This window comes from Pleurodeles waltl, chromosome 5 (assembly GCF_031143425.1).
Source record: "Pleurodeles waltl isolate 20211129_DDA chromosome 5, aPleWal1.hap1.20221129, whole genome shotgun sequence".
Taxonomy (NCBI): domain Eukaryota; kingdom Metazoa; phylum Chordata; class Amphibia; order Caudata; family Salamandridae; genus Pleurodeles; species Pleurodeles waltl.
In genome coordinates this window covers 1,610,676,366-1,610,695,420 of record NC_090444.1, presented here as the reverse complement: position 1 = coordinate 1,610,695,420, position 19,055 = coordinate 1,610,676,366, and the positions used below count along the sequence as shown (strand labels likewise).

At 44.5% G+C, this 19,055-nt stretch overlaps 1 protein-coding gene across 4 annotated transcripts in view; it reads right to left on the bottom strand.

Annotated features, from left to right (window-relative positions):
- Positions 1–19,055, bottom strand: part of GREB1 (growth regulating estrogen receptor binding 1) — a 932,876-nt gene that overhangs the window by 702,087 nt on the left and 211,734 nt on the right. For all 4 annotated transcript variants that reach the window (XM_069235945.1, XM_069235948.1, XM_069235946.1 and 1 more), the window contains exon 5: positions 1,587–1,769. In XM_069235945.1, the coding sequence (XP_069092046.1) occupies positions 1,587–1,769 (183 nt within the window). The remainder of the gene's footprint in view (positions 1–1,586; positions 1,770–19,055) is intronic.

Below are 19,055 nucleotides of genomic sequence, written 5' to 3'. Positions count from 1 at the left end.
ATAATCATACTCTAACAAACAGGCTTGTTTAGAGTTACAGAGGATACACTCTGCCACAAACGTGGCAGATGTCCCGCCTGCAGTATCACAAGATCACTGTAGCCTATGACACTTGTAATACAAGGGTCGGGATATCCAGCATGTTCTAAAGGATAATCCCGTCAGCCAAACTCTAAATAAGGCCCTAGATATTGTATTGACTGATTTAACTTTATCCATGAAGGTTTAAAAAAAAACATCATGATGCCCCTACAGAACTAAAGAAATTTAGGGGGTCATTCTGACTCCCGCCGGCCGCGGTAATCGCCGGGCCGGCGGGAGCCGCCAGAATACCGCTGCGCGGTCAGAAGACCGCCGCGGTTATTCTGAGTTTCCCGCTGGGCGGGCGGGCGACCGCCAGAAGGCCGCCCGCCCGCCCAGCGGGAAACCCCCTTCCACGAGGATGCCGGCTCGAGTGGAAAGGGTGCGACGGGTGCAGTTGCACCCGTCGCGATTTTCAGTGTCTGCTATGCAGACACTGAAAATCTTGGTGAGGCCCCCAGGGGCCCCACGACACCCGTTACCGCCAGCCAGGTTCTGGCGGTCAAAACCGCCAGAACCAGGCTGGCGGTAAGGGGGTCGGAATCCCCATGGCGGCGCTGCCTGCAGCGCCGCCATGGAGGATTCCTCAGGCCAGGGGAAAACCGGCGGGAAACCGCCGGTTTTCCTTTTCTGACCGCGGCGGTCAGAATTGGCCTGGATGCACCGCCAGCCTGTTGGCGGTGCATCCGCGGTCCCCGGCCCTGGCGGTCCATGACCGCCAGGGTCGGAATGACCCCCTTAGACTGTTGTGCAGAACATGTAGTTTTATTAGAATTGTATTTCACAAAATATTTAACTACAATCTTACACCATTTTACCAAAATAAACCGTATGCCATGTTTGAAAATCACATATTCAGTGAACCTCCACAGAAGTGAGGGCATCCTTGGAATAAGTAATGTTGGGTCCTTTCCATAAAAGCGTTTTCACACTTAAGTAACACTTAGGTATGTAAATACCCCCATTAACAAGTGCAAACCTCCAGAATGTAGAAGTGCACCTGTATATTGATTTCCTTGCATGAAAAAAATAAAAGACTATGGTAGAATGTGCTGAGTGATCAAATTTGTTCACGAGGGCATGTTTGGAAGCATTCCAGCTCGTTGACTCCTGTCAAAGTTGACGAACAATTACAAACCAGCAAGTTTATTGATGTTCAAAAACTTTTGCTAAGGGTGGGATCAAATACGTTGTCGTGGATGCTTGTAGGTGGACACGATTTCTCCACAGGGAAGATATCTTCCATGTAGAGAAACAAACAAAGTTTAAAAGTACCAATTCACTTAATATTGACACTACTGTATGCAGAAATGTACATACACATCATCATTTCCATAAGTGAAAATAGTTACATGAGTACTCCTGTGAATCTCCTGTGTGCTCAGAAATACTTCTAGAATTTTACGAGAGTTAAAAAATATATACACTTAACTTTAGGCACGGTATAAGCCTTTTAGTGACTTCGGTCGGTTGATTAAATGCTCTAGCACTATTAATTGTCCTACCTGTGCCTTTCCAGTAGATAAGGGATCCTTTCACAAGCATTCCCTGAGCATTCCGGACCAGGTAATATTTTAAATGCTTCTGCTTCTTCGGCTGTGTTGTCAGCTTAAGATTGATATGATTGGAGAATTCTGTGAAGTAGCGGAAACCTTTCTCTCCACAGCCAACACAATTGCCGGAGAAGCCTGGGAGAAAAACAAGTAATTTACAATTAATGAGAAACAAAATGCAAAGAAGGTCAGGGTTAAAAACGCTGTGATCCATCTGTTAAAAAAAACACAAGGCTTCAAGTAGAAAATAAACACATTTTTATAACATAAAAATCTTACAGCACTTTTCTCCATACAACATGAACCACGACACACCCACTTTCACTCCACAGCAGCTGTTTCTGTTACACTATAGTTGTGTAGTGTTGTGCTATAAATCTATTAAGTAGAGCTAATATCATAAGGCTTCTTGGCACTAAACACCAATTCATCCAACATACATAACTCCACTGTTAACCGAACTACCCCCAAAACATCTGAAATAATTGGAATTTCACTGACATATTCAACCTACAAAGATTCTCTTTCGATCTCAAGCCCCCGGGTAGTTTATTCCAAGCCCAGGCGACCAGAAAAGAAAAGGCACTTCCATGTTGTATCCACACATTTTAGTCTTTGAGTTTGTAATTAAGCCAAGGTCTCCTAATCGCAAGAGTTTTTTACGGAAGGTGCAGGCTGTTTTTTTTCTGCACAGAACATTGTGGTCCTCCCACACAGTGTCTCGTGAACCATGCAATGAGGACACGCTTCTTCGCAGGGACCAGTGAAGTGCCCAGCTGGAGAGACAGGGCCTGCTGCAGTCTCAGAAGCCTGTATCATAAACAGACCGGTATCCCCGGTATACAGTATTAGAATATTCTAGTTGTGATGCAACCAGAGAAAATACCAGCTTAATCCAAAACTGAAAGTTTCCAGAAAGTAAAACACAAGTTATCTTAGTGAAAAAAGCAATGCCTGCATTCCAAACAGCAAAATTTTCACTTGAGTATCAACTAGACGTCATGTGTTTATTTATAAAACCGTAGGCCAAAAGGACCGACAATTCTAAAATATACAAATTAAAAAGTAATGGTTGCCGCACAGATGCATGCTTTAAACCACAAGAGAGCTTCTGAATTCTAGAACAGCAAACACTACCAAAGCCAATAGGTTTGACGCTCACACTCAAACGTTGATAAAAGCTAAAAAACAATCCCGGTGGCAGTGCAAATAAAAAAAAGGTTGGTTTGCAAATACAATTCAAAGGTGAGCTAAACAAAGGTTTGATGATAGAGAGTAGTTTTTAGAGGTATAATAGCCCCTCAGTCATCCCACTGGGGGCAAAAAGATATACCCATTAAACATAATGAAAGAATGTGAGACGTGACTGGCAATTTCTCAAGCCAATGGCGGAAGGCAAGAAGACAGTGGCTGAAGGAGACTGAACCAAAACCTCTTTGAGAAATTATGGAATATTATATGTTTGCCATGAATGGTGCAAGCACTATTACACCTCAAACCTGAAAAGAAGACAGGAATTGGTTAAATGATGGATCCTTCAAGAAAGGACCTTAGGTAGTCTAATGCCTTTAATCCAAATACTCATTTCTACCAGATTAGCAATCATTTAGTTCCCATCTCCAGTCACCGAAAATTAAAGTGACAACATCTTTCCAATAAAGAGTTGCAACTGAGATAGAATTGCATATCCAACACATTTTGCAGGGTAAGGGAGATTCGATACTGGAGGAAATTTGTTAGGTGATTTGCATCTGAACTAGGATTTCTAAGGAAAGGGATAACAGAATCTTCCTTGCAGGGCCAGCCAGTCAATATGGGCGGCAGGCTTTGCCCCCTCCATTTTCCAAAGCATGATGAGTATCTTAGGCTGAGGAAAGGTCAGGCTGAGAGACACTCACTTTGTCAGGATTAGGCAACCTGGAGCTTTATGTGTGCTAATGTGCAGGTGCCTGGCAGCCTAAATCAGGGTTTACCGGGCTGAAGATTTCACAGCCCTGTGTTCAGTGACCTTATCAGCCTAGCAAAGCCTGTGAGGTCCTCCTCCACATGACAAGAGGAAGCATCACAAATAGAGTCAGCCCTGGGCACTTTGAATTTACAGAATATCCTTACCCCTCACACTGTTTTATTTATGCCTCTCCATTGGTACAACCTAACAACTGGCTGAAAGAAATACTCTCTGAATTGGCCACTAAGGGCCTTACTTAGAGTTTGTCAGACTGTGTTTATATCGTCACCATGGTAGTTGCTCTGCCTGCCAAATTTAGAGATGCCTGCTGGCCCAGCAGACACCTAATACATTTTTAGGGACTGCCTGTTCTGTAATCATAAAGCACCCAAGGGGTACAAACAACTGGAGCACACCTTCTATAATACAGCCCCCTATGGAGTCTACCTCAGCAATCAAACTAGAGTGAAGAATCCAACATCAATAAAATAGCCGAGTAGAGTGCTGATACTTAGACCTGACTGTCACAGGTTTGAACTTTTACAGGCACAACTCGGCTTCTCAGTCTTTTAGGTTGATAAAATAAGTTTCAAGATTAACAATAGTTGTCAGTGTGAACAAGAAATTCAGTTTGTAACATGCGATATATGAAAATATATATTATTATTTAAAATAAATAACTGACAAACTGACAGGCAGAAGAGCGTGAATACAGACATTTTAAATGTAGAAGGTGAATCACAAACCCAGGACACCAGGGGCAGCAATTAAAACCAAATAGTACAGAGAAGAGCAAAAGTACAAAAAGCAGCCAGTGCCTCATGACATTACAATCCCCCCAAACAATGAGATTGGAACAAAACCTATGAATTCGGACAGTAGGCTAGTGACCAAATTAATAGCTTTTGTTTGAGATGAAACAGAATCACAGGGAGAGGACCAGAACCTTCCCAGTCACACCCAAGATGTCAGACAAAGTTATATGAGACTTTTAACTGGTCAGATGCATATATTCTAGGCACGCATGACTCTTCAATCATATATATGGCATAGGGTAAAATTGTATTTACACTACGAAGAGCATGCTGCAATGATGATTTAATAGGTCTATAAGGATGTGAACATTCGGTGTTCGTACTTGCATTTCAGACCCCTCCCCCCATTGCTGCTTTCAAGGATCAGTCAAACTAACACCATTTACTGTTTCTCTATGAGTAGAATGTTTTTTTCTGGCCCATGGTGGAGTGAGGGAGTTGTTGAAGGGCTAAAAGAAAAAGGCTAAAATAAGCATCAAAGTTCCAACCATGCACTAAGTAGAAATTCCACACCACCAATGGGCTTTGTTCTACCCTACATGTCAAAAATGTGTTATGCTGATAGGGCCTCGGGCCAAAGATAATGATGGGCAGTAATCATATACTGCAAGACAAATTTCACTAGGCATGAAGAACATGTGGAATCCATATAAGTTCCTGACTTTCGATGTAAGAGGAATGCCTGAACCAATAAAACGACAACAAACCTTTAAATAAATACAATGGGGGAGATAAACATGTTGTACAGCCTGCTCAACATATTGAAGGGGAGCACTGACGTGCGTGAAACCTGGAGGCCCATTTGAAAAATACTCAGAGACAGTAGACTTGGAAGAATGTTATGTGGTTGTTTAGGGTGGACGGTTAGGTAGTATTTGATATTATTATGCTTTGCCCCAAACTCAACACAAGTAGAGCTTCTAAGTAGGGCCTCCGGCTTTTATCATATCACTGTTATTACACCACAAAGATCTCACCTACCTCATTCAGAAATGATAAAATATTAAAGTGATGAAAGAATTCAAAATATAGATGGGACAGTGGGCATTGCTAAATACATGGTGAGTTCACTCACAGGCAGAAAACTCTTGCTCGACTCACCTATTCATGAATTGCCCACCCACACATGCATGTTTCTCCGCACACTAAAGATAAGACAGACAATGTATGATATAGAATATCTGGGCAATACACTTTTTCACCATAACCTATTACTACTCCCACGTGTGTATGACCACTAACCCAAACAATGACATGACTTTTACAACGGACAAACCTACATGATAGAAGCACAGAGGGGAAGTATGGATTGCAATTTTAGACTATTTTAGGAGAATCTCAGGTTCGGTATGGGTGTTGGTATTGAATGGAAGAATTCAACGTGATGACTTGTAATATTTGCATGAAAATTACATGTCGAGCCAAGATGGTACGCAGGCAGGAGATGGAAAAATGTGTACAACTAAAGGGTTACTTATCTGTAGGATTAGTTTTGCAGAGTGAAGAGTTTTCTGGATTCACATGTTGTGCATTATTCTGCTATCTACTGGTTGGGTCCAGAATACTTCTTAGTCTTACCACGTTTTCTGTGTGTGTGTGTGTGGGGGGGGATTGTATTGTCTGGTGCTGTCAATTCCATCCCCATGCAACATCGGATGTGCGCCCTGGAAGCCTCTGTGCATGGTAGCCATCTTCAAAATCCGCTCTTGTTTGCCTTTCTTGGAAACTTGATTTCCTGTTTGTTGTGGCTTCCCTTTAACTTGCTAAACATGCTCTTTCTTGTCCTTTTGCTCCTTGTTTACATGTTCATGTTGCGCCTCATTTCTTGTGGATGTGAGTTGGTTGTATGTGAGTCCATAAAATTCTTCAAGCTGCAAAACTACTTCTACAGCTAAGAAACCATTTCGTTTTGCAGTATAAATCTTTTCTGGATCCTCATGCTATGCAGTGATTTTGTAGTTGTATCCTTGCTCACCCTTGGAGACTCTGTTGAACTGAGCATAAACTGACAGACACATTTTTTATTACTCTCTGTCCCATCTGCAACTTCTTATCTATTTGAATGCTGATGCAGTAGTGTTTGGTAAAAGTATGCACCGATGACCATGTGGCTGCATACATATGTCACTTAGCGGGACAGATGCTGGGTAGGCAGATGATGATCCATTATTTCTTGTTGAGTGTGCCCTAGGTCTTGTCTCTCGATGTACACTCATTTTTTTGTGCCATGTTTGGATTTTCTGTAATACCTACCTTGCAATGGTGCTTTTATTTAGTAGTAAACCCTTTTTAGGTCTGCAAAAAAAGATTTGGCTTCCTTTCCTGAAGTTTTTTGTTTTCTCTATGTAATTTGTCACTGCTCTTCGTACATTTAGTTTGTGCAGTGTATTTTATGCTTTAGTCCTTGGACCTTGGAAAACACTCAATAGTTAAGCTGCTTGCTTGACAAGGAACTGTGAAATTACCTTTAAAAGAAAGTGTAGGTTTGTTTTCTTCACTATTCTGCCCTTGTGTATTTGTAGGTTGGGTTCCTGGATTTGTAATGCATGTAACTTGCTTACCCTGCGCAGTGAGGTTATTGTGATTAGGATTGCTGTTTTTAAGGCTAAGAACTTGAGTTCTGCCTTGTGTAATGGTTCAAAAGGTTCCTTCATTGACCTCATTAGGTGTAGATTGAGGTTCCATATTGAGGCAAGTGCCACTCTGGGCGGGATACTCTTTTTCCTCTTTCCAGAAAACTTTTAATTACTGGCGTGGTGAAGAAATGTTTACCTATATGACCCCTTACGTTGCCCATTATTGCTGCAAGGTGTACTTTAAGTGAGGCGTAATAAAATGTTTGTCCAACAGATGAATTAAGTATCTGATTACAGCAGCATCCTGCATTCTGCTTTCTTCTACCTGTTGCTTTTTGTACCACCAACCGTGTCTTGTCCACTTAGCCGTGTAACTTTTTCTTGTGGTCGTCCTTCGAGCCCCATTCAGACATTCCATTAATCTTGTTGGTAAATTTAGGTGCCCAAACTCTATGTCCTCAGGAGTCGTGCTGTTAAGCTTAGGCTGCCTGGTTCTGGATGGAGTACAGCCCCCTTTTTTCACTGAGATTGTGGCATATTGGTAGCCTTGTTATGTTTTTTTCAGTCATCTCTGCCAGACATGAAAACCAAGTTTGCCTTGTCTGGGGAGCAACAAAGATCAGTGTGTAGGAAAATGCCTGTAGGAAAGTAGCCTCTTTGTAGCTTGGTTACCCCCACCTTTTGCATGTTTGTCAGTGTGTTGGACTGTGTTCACTGGGTACTTCTACCCAGGACCCCAGTGATTATGCTCTCTCCTTTAAACCTGGTTGCTGGAACCTTTTTCACCCCACATTTGGCATACTGGTGCCCCCATGTAAGTCCCTAGTACATGGTACCTAGGTACCCAGGGCATTGGGGTACCAAGGGATCCCTATGGGCTGCAGCATGTATTATGCCACCCATAGGGAGCCCATGCAATGTGTTCTGCAGGCCTGCCATTGCAGTCTGTATGAAGGGTGCATGCACCCTTTCACTACCAGGTCACTGCATCAGGTCACTGTAAGTCACCCCTGGGGAGGCCCTCCCAGCCCAGACAGCAGGGTGCAAGTACCTGTGTGTGAGGGCACCCCTGCACTAGCAGAGGTGCCCCCACAAACTCCAGATCAATTTTTCTGGACTTTGTAAGTGCGGGGATAACATTTTATGCATGTACTGGACATAGGTCACTACCTATGTCCAGCTACATAATGGTAACTCCGAACCTGTGCATGTTTGGTATCAAACATGTCGGAATCATACTCCAGTATCGTTGCAAGTATTGAAAGTATGAATCCATGCACTCTGGGGGCTCCTTAGAGTACCCCCAGCATTGCTACCATCAGTCTTACAGGGTTTTCCGGACAGCCCAAGCTACTGCCACCCCTCAGACAGGTTTCTGCCCTCCTGCTGCTTGATCTGATCAAGCCCAGCAAGGAAGAATAACAGATTTCCTTTGGGAGAGAGGGAGGTAACACCATGTTAGGTGCCCTCCATGCATAAACCAGTCCACGCCGGTTCAGGGACCCCCTGTCCCTGTTCTGGAATGAAACTGGAAAATGGAAAGGAGAGTGACCACTCCCCTGTCCATCACCACCCCAGGGGTGGTGCTCAGAGCTCCTCCAGAGGGTCCCTGGGTTCTGCCATCTTGTTTTCAAGGTTGGCAGGGAATTCTGGGAGCATCTAAGAAAACCATGAGTGAAAACATGACATGGCACACACTGTGTGCCAATGCCCAAATCATTGCATACAATATCTGTATGTCACCCCTACAGCAGGTCTTTAAGCCCTAAGGTAGGGGGCATTATATTTTATGTAAGGACATATCTTAATGAGCAGATATGCCCCTCTGATGTCTAGTTCCATTCCTAGATATTGCAAGTGACTGGGCAGCCATCTTAAGGGCATGTACTGGGCACTGGCCATCACAAGAGCCCCTGCTACATGATGGCTGAAGAGAAAATAATGATGTTGAGTATCAAACACTGTGTCTTAATAAATTCATACTGATGCCAGTATAAGATTTATTATGACATGCGCCCAAAGGGAACGTTAGAAGTGCCCCCTGAAAACCTACTAGTCCTCTAGTGTGTTGGCTGTCAGGTATTGACCTACCTGCCACAACAGACAACTTCTGATGCCCTGGGGTTGACAGCCCACGCTTTCTGAGGATAGAAACAATGCAGTAAGGTGTTCACACCTCCTCCAGCAGGATGGATAGTGAATCTGTATACCAAGGCAAGGGACTTTGAAGTCCCTGCTACCTTTGATATGCAATCCTGGCTTCCCCCAGACATGGGAGATGCCATCCCATGCCCTTAAGCCCATTTGGCACCAGGACTGGTGGGAAATTAGATATGCAAGTAGGTGTGTTGCACCACCAGACTAGTCACACCCCTAAGGTGGGCTGCCTGATGTGCTCCACGAAGGAAGGGTTCCACCATCTTGGTTTTGGTGGATTTAGGAATTCCGGACAGGGTTGTACCCACTCCTTACAGGAAGTGGTCATCTAGTGGGTGTAGTCACTCCAGGTGTAAGTTGCCCATTGGATTCTACCCTACATTCCCCTAAACATCTCTTAATTAGGTAGCCCCCTGACACCAGGAACTCAGATTCATTGGACTGAAGAAGAACGGCAAGAGCCAACCAGCACAACAATGGTGGACTAGCGCCAATCCCTGCCTACCTGCTCCAGCATAGATAATTCAAAGACCCAACTTGTCCTGCAGCTGTGCATCCTCCAACAGCCTCAAAGGCCTGCCAGCACTTCGCCAACCATTCTGCATCTCCCTTGGAATGGAGGAGCCACTTCCATGCACCAGTAGGCATCAACTGTGACTGCCCTGTTTCTTGTTTTACTGACCGTCGGGTCCACCGCACTCTTTGTGTTACAACCACTAGAATTTTCCCAACTGTCTGTTGCCTGTGACCATTGGTTATGGATCCATTTCTGGGTGGTCTCATGTGTAATTGTGCATGTGGATCAGAGGAATGCAGGAGGCTATCATGCCTATCCATCCCACTGCCCTCACCATCAGAGACTGTCCTTTGTGGTAGAGGCGAGCTTGCTCAGTTATTGCCTGTATCTTCTTGAGGGTTAGGAAGACTCCACAGTGTTGATCCTGGCTCCTAGGAACGCCTTTTCTTGCTCAGGAAGTGGCAATAACTTTTCTAGATTAATTATGAATGCCAGCTTGGGCAACGTGTTTATGACCATTCTTATGCTCCTTTTGCACATGGAGAATGAGATTCCCTTTACTAGCCAGTCATGTATTAGGGGTATACACATTTGGTAAAGAGTCTTGGTGCTGATTTTATGCCAAATGGGAGTAGTTTCAATTGGTAGCGTACTTGATTCATGACAAAGCATAGAATTCACTTTTGCCTTCATTTCATGGGGTTGTGTAAGTAGACATCCTTCAAATCTATCATTGACCTGTAGTCCTCTTCCTGTAGCAGTGGAATGACTTTCTGAAGTGTAGTCATCTTGAATTTTTGTGTCTTTGTGAGTTTGTTTAGGAATCGAAATTCCAGATTTAGCCTGAGTGACTTGTCTGGTGTTGGGACCAGGAAGTATGTGGAATAGTTTCCCTGGTTGATGTCTGTGTGGGGAAGCTTTTCTATTGCTTCTTTCCATAGAGGTTCTTTTTTGCTCATGTAGCTGGTGGTGTTCTTACTAGCTCTATGCAGAAGCATTGTTGTATGATGTTTAAAACCAACTTTTCCTTGAAAAAGTCTGTTTTTCTGCCTGCCCTCCACCAGCGTTGTGTTGGGGCATTTCTGAGCGGAGTCACTTGCTAGAGGAGCTCGCTCCTCTGGGAGGGTAGTCCCTTTCCTTTAGCTCTTCCCCAAAAGGGGTGATGCGTTGGAGGAACGAGCCTTAACCTTTTCTCTCCACATGCAAGTCTCTTACACAAACACATATAGGCAAGAAATGAGATGTAGGACAGTTTTCATTACATTTATTGAAAAGACTGCAATCTACGATAAAATACATGACCTGCAATGATTAGGATAATCAAAGGATTGTGAAAATCAGAGATGTAAATATGAACAACCCCAACATATTGCAATGACGTGGATATACAATTTCTACCTAAAAGCCTGACCTCTAGCCCCTTAGCGAGAGCATGGCATTGTAAGCCAAATCTGTCCGTGCAGTGTCCCATGAGAAGCACGCCCCACCCCTGTTACCTTGGTACAAGTTGAGGCCTTCAGTCTCGAGATCAGGCTCCCCGAAGACACAAAGGCTAAGGTTGGTCACAAACTGGTATGAAGTATGGATAGAAAGTCCTGGCTGGAACCCCCCTGACACCCTTTGTCCTCCAAGTTGTTTTTATAAGGGACATGTTTATGGTCTTGCACAGAAGCCTGACGCAAGTATGTACCTAAGTGCTGGACAGTTTACGTAGTCTTGTGGTGGCAATACAAAATGTTATCTGTGTGCCTCGCATTCGGTTCTTGTGAACCTGAGGAAAAGAACATGATGCAAAGTATGTCATTCATAACACTGCTAATGACGCTCTTGCAGAATAATGACCGATTATGAAAATAAAAACTGCACCACTAAAGAAGCTGAACTAAAATTAATAAAAATTAAAAAATGAATTCAGAGTATGTTATCTGGGTAAAAGGGCATAGGCCGCGGGCCTAAGCTAAGTCATCACTGTGCCCAGACAGGGAACTACAAATGGACCCACAACAGGCTCTCTTTCTCGCAGTGGCCCCTATGACTGACTAAGCCATCTCATTGCCCCTGATGTTTACTGGGTTCTTCAAGGACTGCTTATACTTATTTTCAATTCTCTGTGTTACTGCTTTGCAGGATGCTGGTTCCCTGAAAGCTTCCCTTTCCTGATCAAGGATGTTTGGGAGCATGGGGAGTTACTGGTTTCTGCTCTGGGATGTTAGAAGTATCTCTAGGTGGAAATAGGCCTATGCCCTATACTCCAACTGTACCCTGTACTTATATGTTGCTCATTTTAAGACAGCATTGTACACCCCAATGTCATCAGGTGGCAATGGCCTCAAGGAGATTGTATTAACTCGCTCTCTAGTGTAACTACTTCAAGGACCTGCCATAGGCTGTCACCGGTTTTGGCATCCTGGAAGATCCCCTGGTCCTCCGTGACACCCTCATAGAAGAACAATCCGTCACTAATCCATCAAAATACTTCTTTTTTTGCAGGATCGCTGCCATTTCAGCATTCTGCTACCTCTTCTTTTTCTTAATTTGGAGGGCTCATCACTCGGCATAGAGCATCTTCGACAAACTTTTTTTTAAAGTCTGGCATGCTTTCTGGGTCTTCCTTGGCCATTTAACTTTGAAGGTTTGCCCAAGGGATGACCACCACTGGTGTCTCTTTTTCAATACTGGTGGGGTTCTTTTGGTTTCAACTTCCCTTCGGTCAACAAATGTTTTGTCGCTGAGGTGGCTTTGAGTCTGAAGTTTTCAGCTTAGCCCTAGAATGTTTTTGCGAAGTTACATGAGTATGTTTAGATGTTCTCTCTCTTTAGGCATCTTTGCTGGTTGGCTTGCTTCTATTTTGCCAACTTGTTCTACTTCGACATCAGAGCCTTCTACTTAGCCCAAATCTGCGTCCTCAGAATTGTGCTCCTCCTCACTCGACAGTCCTAGGTTTCTCAGTGAGAGGTTCCTTTTCTTCCGTGTCTGCATAATGGTGTGGTGGTCCCGCCTCTGCTTCATCCTTGATTTTAAGGTTTTCAGCCTAAACTCTGCATATACTTTGCAGCTTTTCATGGAGTGTTTTTTCGCCAGGCAGCGATTGCAGACTTTGTGGTTGTCCTTCTGTGCAAACTTTTTGTGTGACTCAAGGCGGAATATAAAGGAAGTATTTTGCATTTCCCATAGTGATTCTCCCTTTCTGTGCATTCTCTGCATAGTTGACACTTTACGCAGTCCACTTACTTCTCTGGTGATCTTCGGTTACATCTCCAGTGGTTTTCAAGTGTTATGTGGCTTTCAACTTTTTCTCGTTATTTTTACTACTCTTTTCTTTGTTTTTATTTGACTATCCAAGGACTTTGTTTGAAAGATTAATCTCGACATTTGAAGATCTTTGTTAGTGCTTCCAGACCCAACAGCGGCAAAAACAATCTGAAGATGGTGACCACGCACAACTTTACGGGTGCAAGTCTGATGTCAGAAGGCGTTGGACTTTACATGAAATTGAACCAGACAACTCCCACACACAGAGAAAAGTGAAGAGACTAAGGTATTCCGGTCCCAACCCCTAGATGGCAGAATAATACACAGCATGTGAATCCAGAATAGATTCACGCTGGAAAACATTAAACAGTGGGAGAATCTGGCAGCAGTAACTGTTGGCTACATTAATTTTGACAGAAACAACTATATAAAAAAACCATGCAGCCACAATAGAGATGCTACATTGTCGAAATTATAAGGAAAATATCACAAAAGAACACAGAAATGGGACGAATAAAGAAGCCTGCTAGCATGGTTATTGAAAGCAAATGTGTGTACTTAATCTATAATGTCCCTGCACATGAAATACTGCACTTTACCCACACACAAGGCCTGCATACTACTCCACCATCACTATATGCTTAAAAAATTGACTACTTTGTTAGATTTGTGGGCACAAATGTACTCAAAGTAAAGTTAAGGGGAAAATTACATGTCCACTTCCTGTGGTAAGATCTTTAGGCTAGTAAGAGCCCTGGAGATGGGTAGCACACCTAGCTCACATAGCCTTACCACAGACTTGTACAATACCTATAGTGATATACTAAAACCTTGTTTTGTTTTTAAATTAACAAACCCCCTAGAGAAAAAGGCAGTTGTTCCCCTACAACCAAATGAATGAGCTGTGATGCTTATACTATAAAAGCCAGGCAAAGATGCCAGAGACAAGACCTCTTCCAAACCGCTACCAATGCTGAATTTAAATTTTAAAATATTAGGAAACATTATAGCAAGCAGTCTTCAGAAAATTCTACTTAGACAGCCAGAGGTAGGTCAAACAGTTTTATGCCAGCCCTCAACACTTCCCGAAAATTGTATAGGCTCTCCTGTGTCACAGCTAATATCCTTGAGGACTGTTTTGCACAACTCCAACAACTTGTGTCCATGCTGGGCACTATAATGGACTGGGTTGCTGAACATGACTCCCACAACCTTTGTCCGCACCAGTGAAATGATATCAGAACAATGGACAGTGGAGATTGGAGCAAGACATAACTTCCTCCTGGCTCCCATTTTATTCACATTAGTCATGCAACCATTGTCCTGCATAGTGGGAACAGAAGGGCAAAAGAGAATAATCATGGTAACCGGAGGCTGGCATACTATGTTCCTAAATGCTGATAATGTACTCTTCCACACTGGAAATGTATATTGGAAATGTAGGGTTGAATCTAGAACCTACAATGGCAATTGTCAAACAATTCTGCATAAATGTAGGGTGCAAAATCAACTGGAACAAATTGTTTTTATTCCTGCTAGTCCCAGAAAACAATTACACATTTGCAAGTCATTAAAACTACCCTGCTAAAAATGGAAGATGAGTATGTTTAAATATCTGATCCTACATATTTACCATAAATCTGATGATACACTACACAGCAATATATCCAGGGCACTGCGAACATTGTAAGGTTTGTTGGGAATCAAGAAAAAGTTAACATCATCAATAATAAAAAGGGTATGAATTCCAAAAATTGTTATATTGCCAAGACTCCTTTATTTATTAACAAACATACTTTAATTGTCCATTCACTATTTGCTCATTTCTAATGGATTATCATAGGGCACAAGGTGAAGAAGGTAGTATTACATAAGTTTTTAAAAACTTGTGTACCAAATTTAAAAATGTATTACCTAGCTGCTCAGCTACAACGGGTGGTCCATTCGGCAGAGGCTCAAATTATGGTGACAGTTGTGAATCCAAAGTTGGTAAAAGAGTATTCAAAAAGTGAAATAAGAAAGTCGTGAGTTTTGACTTTTACTACCAGCCCAATAGCGCTTGTCAAGGTATTTAAAGATTTTGCAGAGAAAATGCAGTTTATGCTTTAGATTTTACAATTTGGTGCTTGCCCATATTCAGGAATCTTGCCATACAGGGAGAAGCCAGCATCTGACACATTGGAGTCACCAGGAGATTATGGGCCTGATTACAATTTAGGCGGAGGAGGTTAATCCGTCCCAAATGTGACGGATTTACCGCCCGCCGTATTATGAGTCTTTTATATCCTATGGAACTCGTAATACGGTGGGCGGGATACCGATCACATTTGGGACGGATTAACCCCCTCCGCCAAAATTGTAATCCGGATGATACGCAAGTTTGAGAATATTGGTGGTGCGTATGTGGTATCGAAAGGACAGTTTTTTATGCACAGTACCACTATGATTGTACCAGACACTTTGAGCAGTAAATGGACAGAAGACTTGAATGGACCTGTGGCGTATGAGGAATATGAGATGCGATCAATCAATCAATTAGGGATTTGTAAAGAGCACTACTCACCCGTAAGGGTCTCAGGGCGCTGCGATGATGCTAGTGTGCATGGTCAGGGTATCCAGGATTGCTAAACTAAAATGTATCCAGTTTAATTACTTACATCACGTTTATTTAACCACATTACAGTTAAGTAAAATCTGTATGGAGGTAGAGCTAAATGCCCAAGATGTCATCAAGAAGGGCTACCTTTCATCACACTGAATTATTTTTTAAAAGCCTGAAAGATACGTGGAAAGATTGCAGTGTTTACCCCCACTGTCTTGGCCCTACAGGACCTTACCACAAGGGCCTTTTCCATTCAGGTAAGTACCACGCAGGCATTTTTGGTACTTAGTTTTTATCACAGAGGGATGTTAGGTGAAGTCTTTTTTTTAAATTAAGGCATCCTACCCAAATTTATCGAAGTGGCACATTAAAAGACGATGCTCTACGTTTTTTGGTAAGTGTGAGTGCCATATTTTATTTTCACATTACTCTAGCCTTTCATGTTAGTTTTTTAAAAACAGATATTTCACATCTGAAAACATTATTGGTAGACAAAATAGACTGGTGAATTTTACTTTCTGGTTAATTGGTGTAAGCCAACTCCTATTAAATGTTTTTTAGCTGGTTTCACTTTAGTGTTCTACGTTCTTGCCTTGTATCTACCCTGTATTGAGAGATAAGTATTTCAGTGGGCTCAGTCCAAAAAAAAAAGTTTCAACCCTTCTAGACAGCTGCACTGTTGTGACTTTGCCCTTCAGAATAAAGCACACATACTTTTGCATCCACGGGATAAAGGTAATTATTTTAGAATGATTTTATTTATAAGACAGAGGCTACGTAAGCAGTATTTCGTTGCATAGAGTTTAGCCTACTAACTTTGCATACAAACTCCCTCCCTCAGCTCCAGCAACAAAGCAATCCTCATAGATTTTCCAAGATGGCAGCCTGAACAAGTAGTTAGGGGTGGAATTCGAATAGGAATTAGAAAACCAATTTTTTTGGCATTGTATTTGAATGAATGAATAAAGAAAAGAGATTTGTGTATTACCTCTGTTACCCAAAAGATGATGCCTTGGCACTGAGGAATTAAGGCGGTAATTAAGCAACAAAGGTAACACTGAAGAGCCAAGCTGTTAGCCCCTTTCGAAATTGAAGATGGCAGGACATATGTAGGAAGCTGACCTGGTGTGTGTGTTGGGTACCTAAGGTACTTACAGCTTATACCAGGGCCAGGTATGCCCTATCAGTGTAGTGTAGGCAGTGTCTAGAAGCCAGGCTCTCTAGAGATTAGCTGTGGATGAGCAGCCAAGGCTTATCTAGGAGACATGCAAAGCTCATGCAATACTGCTGTAGTCACACAGCAATTACACACATGGAAGAAAACACTCAGGAGGTCATTCTGACCTCGGCGGTAAAAGGCCCTTACCGCCGGTCAGAAGACCGCCATTACACCGCCGCGGCCGCGGTAAACCACCACGGTCATTCTGACCTCCAACTGCCAAACCGCCAAAAACCCGACATCCACGGAAGGCCGCCTCATCAGCGGGCAGCGATAAACTGGAGATGACCAAACCTCCACCGCCACGCCAACACAAACACGCCCATGCCATTACGACCCACAAATCCACGCGGCGGTCTTTCAACCGCGGTATTCCATTGGCGGTACACACCGCCGCGCTCAAAATACACACACCCATACAAAACACAGCCACATTGGACAATTTGAAATACACACACCTGATACACATACAAACAACACTCCCAAACACCCATCACCATATAAAACACACACCCACATCACCCACAACCCCCTACGACCAGAATTACTGAGAGAAGGCGCAATACACAGAGAGAGAGCACAGGGAATGCAAAGCACAACACACACAGGAACCCAACTTCATCAACCACACCACATCTACGCACACATCACCACACACCACCACTCACATCACCACAAACACCACCCCACACCTCATCCACACCACCCCATGGCACCCCAAAGACACCCCAGGTTCACGGACCAAGAACTCAGGGTCATGGTGGAGGAAATAATAAGGGTAGAGCCCCAGCTCTTCGGCACACAGGTGCAGCACACCACAATAGCCAGGAAGGCAGAGCTATGGCAAAGGATCGTCGACAGGGTCAACGCTGTGGGACAGCATCCCAGAAACCGGGAAGACATCCGAAAGCGCTGGAACGACCTACGGGGGAAGGTGCGGTCGATGGTCTCATGACACAACATCACTGTGCAGAAGACTGGCGGCGGACCCCCACCCACTCCACCCGAATTCACAGCATGGGAGCAAGAGGTCTTTAACATCCTGCATCCTGATGGCCTCGCTGGAGTAGCCGGAGGAATGGACTCTGGTAAGTCTAATCTCAACTACTTCACCCCCCCCCAACCACCAGCATGCCAACCCACACCCCCACCCTCACCCCCAACCCCCCAGCACACATCCTCCCTGCCAATGTCTCACCAGCACAACCCACCCAACCCAAAACCAAACCCCGAATGCCAACACAAACCATGGACACCCATCACCTATGCATGACCACTGCACATACCCATCCCCCCCCACAAACCACCCTCACAACTCCTCCCACAAGGGAATGCCAGCACTGGGGGACAAGGGCACCCACAAATCGCACGCCATGGCACACACAGAAGCAATAACCATACTCTTTTACCCCTGCAGGGCCCGAACGCCAACACACCGGCCAGGAGGGTCCAGATTTGTCCATCCCACCCCCAGAACAGGCCCCCAGTGAGGACAGCAGCTCTGTCGACCTAGAACCTGATGACCAGCCCGGACGATCGGGGACCTCTGGACAGTCGGTTCCCCACACACAGACACAGGCCACAGCAGACCTAACCCCCTCTGGGAATATCAGCACAGCTCCCACCCAGCGGGCCCATGCCTCTGTCTCCAGGACGCGTCAATCAGCGGTGTGTCCACCACTACAGGGCACCCAGGCTGACCCAACACCCCAACAACAACAGGGACCTGGGGGCAGTGGTAGTGGGCACACGGTCCAGGGGACGGAGGCCCGGGGAAACAGGGGAACTGGGAGGGCTTCTGTGCGACAGGGGGGGGAGGACAGGTCCAGGGAACCCACTCTCCAAGAGGCCCTCACCACCATCATGGGAGCCTACCACCACTCCCAGGAGATGATGGCGACGGTACTGGCCAGGTTCCAGGAGATCCAGGCACAGCAGGAGGAACGGTACATGGGGTTCAGAGACGAACTCAGGAACATGGTCCTGGCCCTCAACCAGATAGTCACCACATTGCGGGACCATGTGGCACCCCAAAGGGCCCCTGTCACCAGCCTGGACCAGGAACAGCCTACCACCTCCGCCGGCGCTAGTGGACAGGAGGCCCCCACACAACGACAGGCCACCAGAACCCCACCTCCTGCTGAAGACCAACCACCCCGCAAGAGGAACCTGAGATCACAAAAGAAGACAGAGTAGGATGCCAAGACCCCCGCCAGCATAACATACCCCCTGATGTCATCCCACTGTCCCACATTGTCACCCTGTCCAACCTTAAACAGCCCCTGCTCCATCCTTCCACAGGCATATGGACAATGCACCTGTGAAACTGAGAACT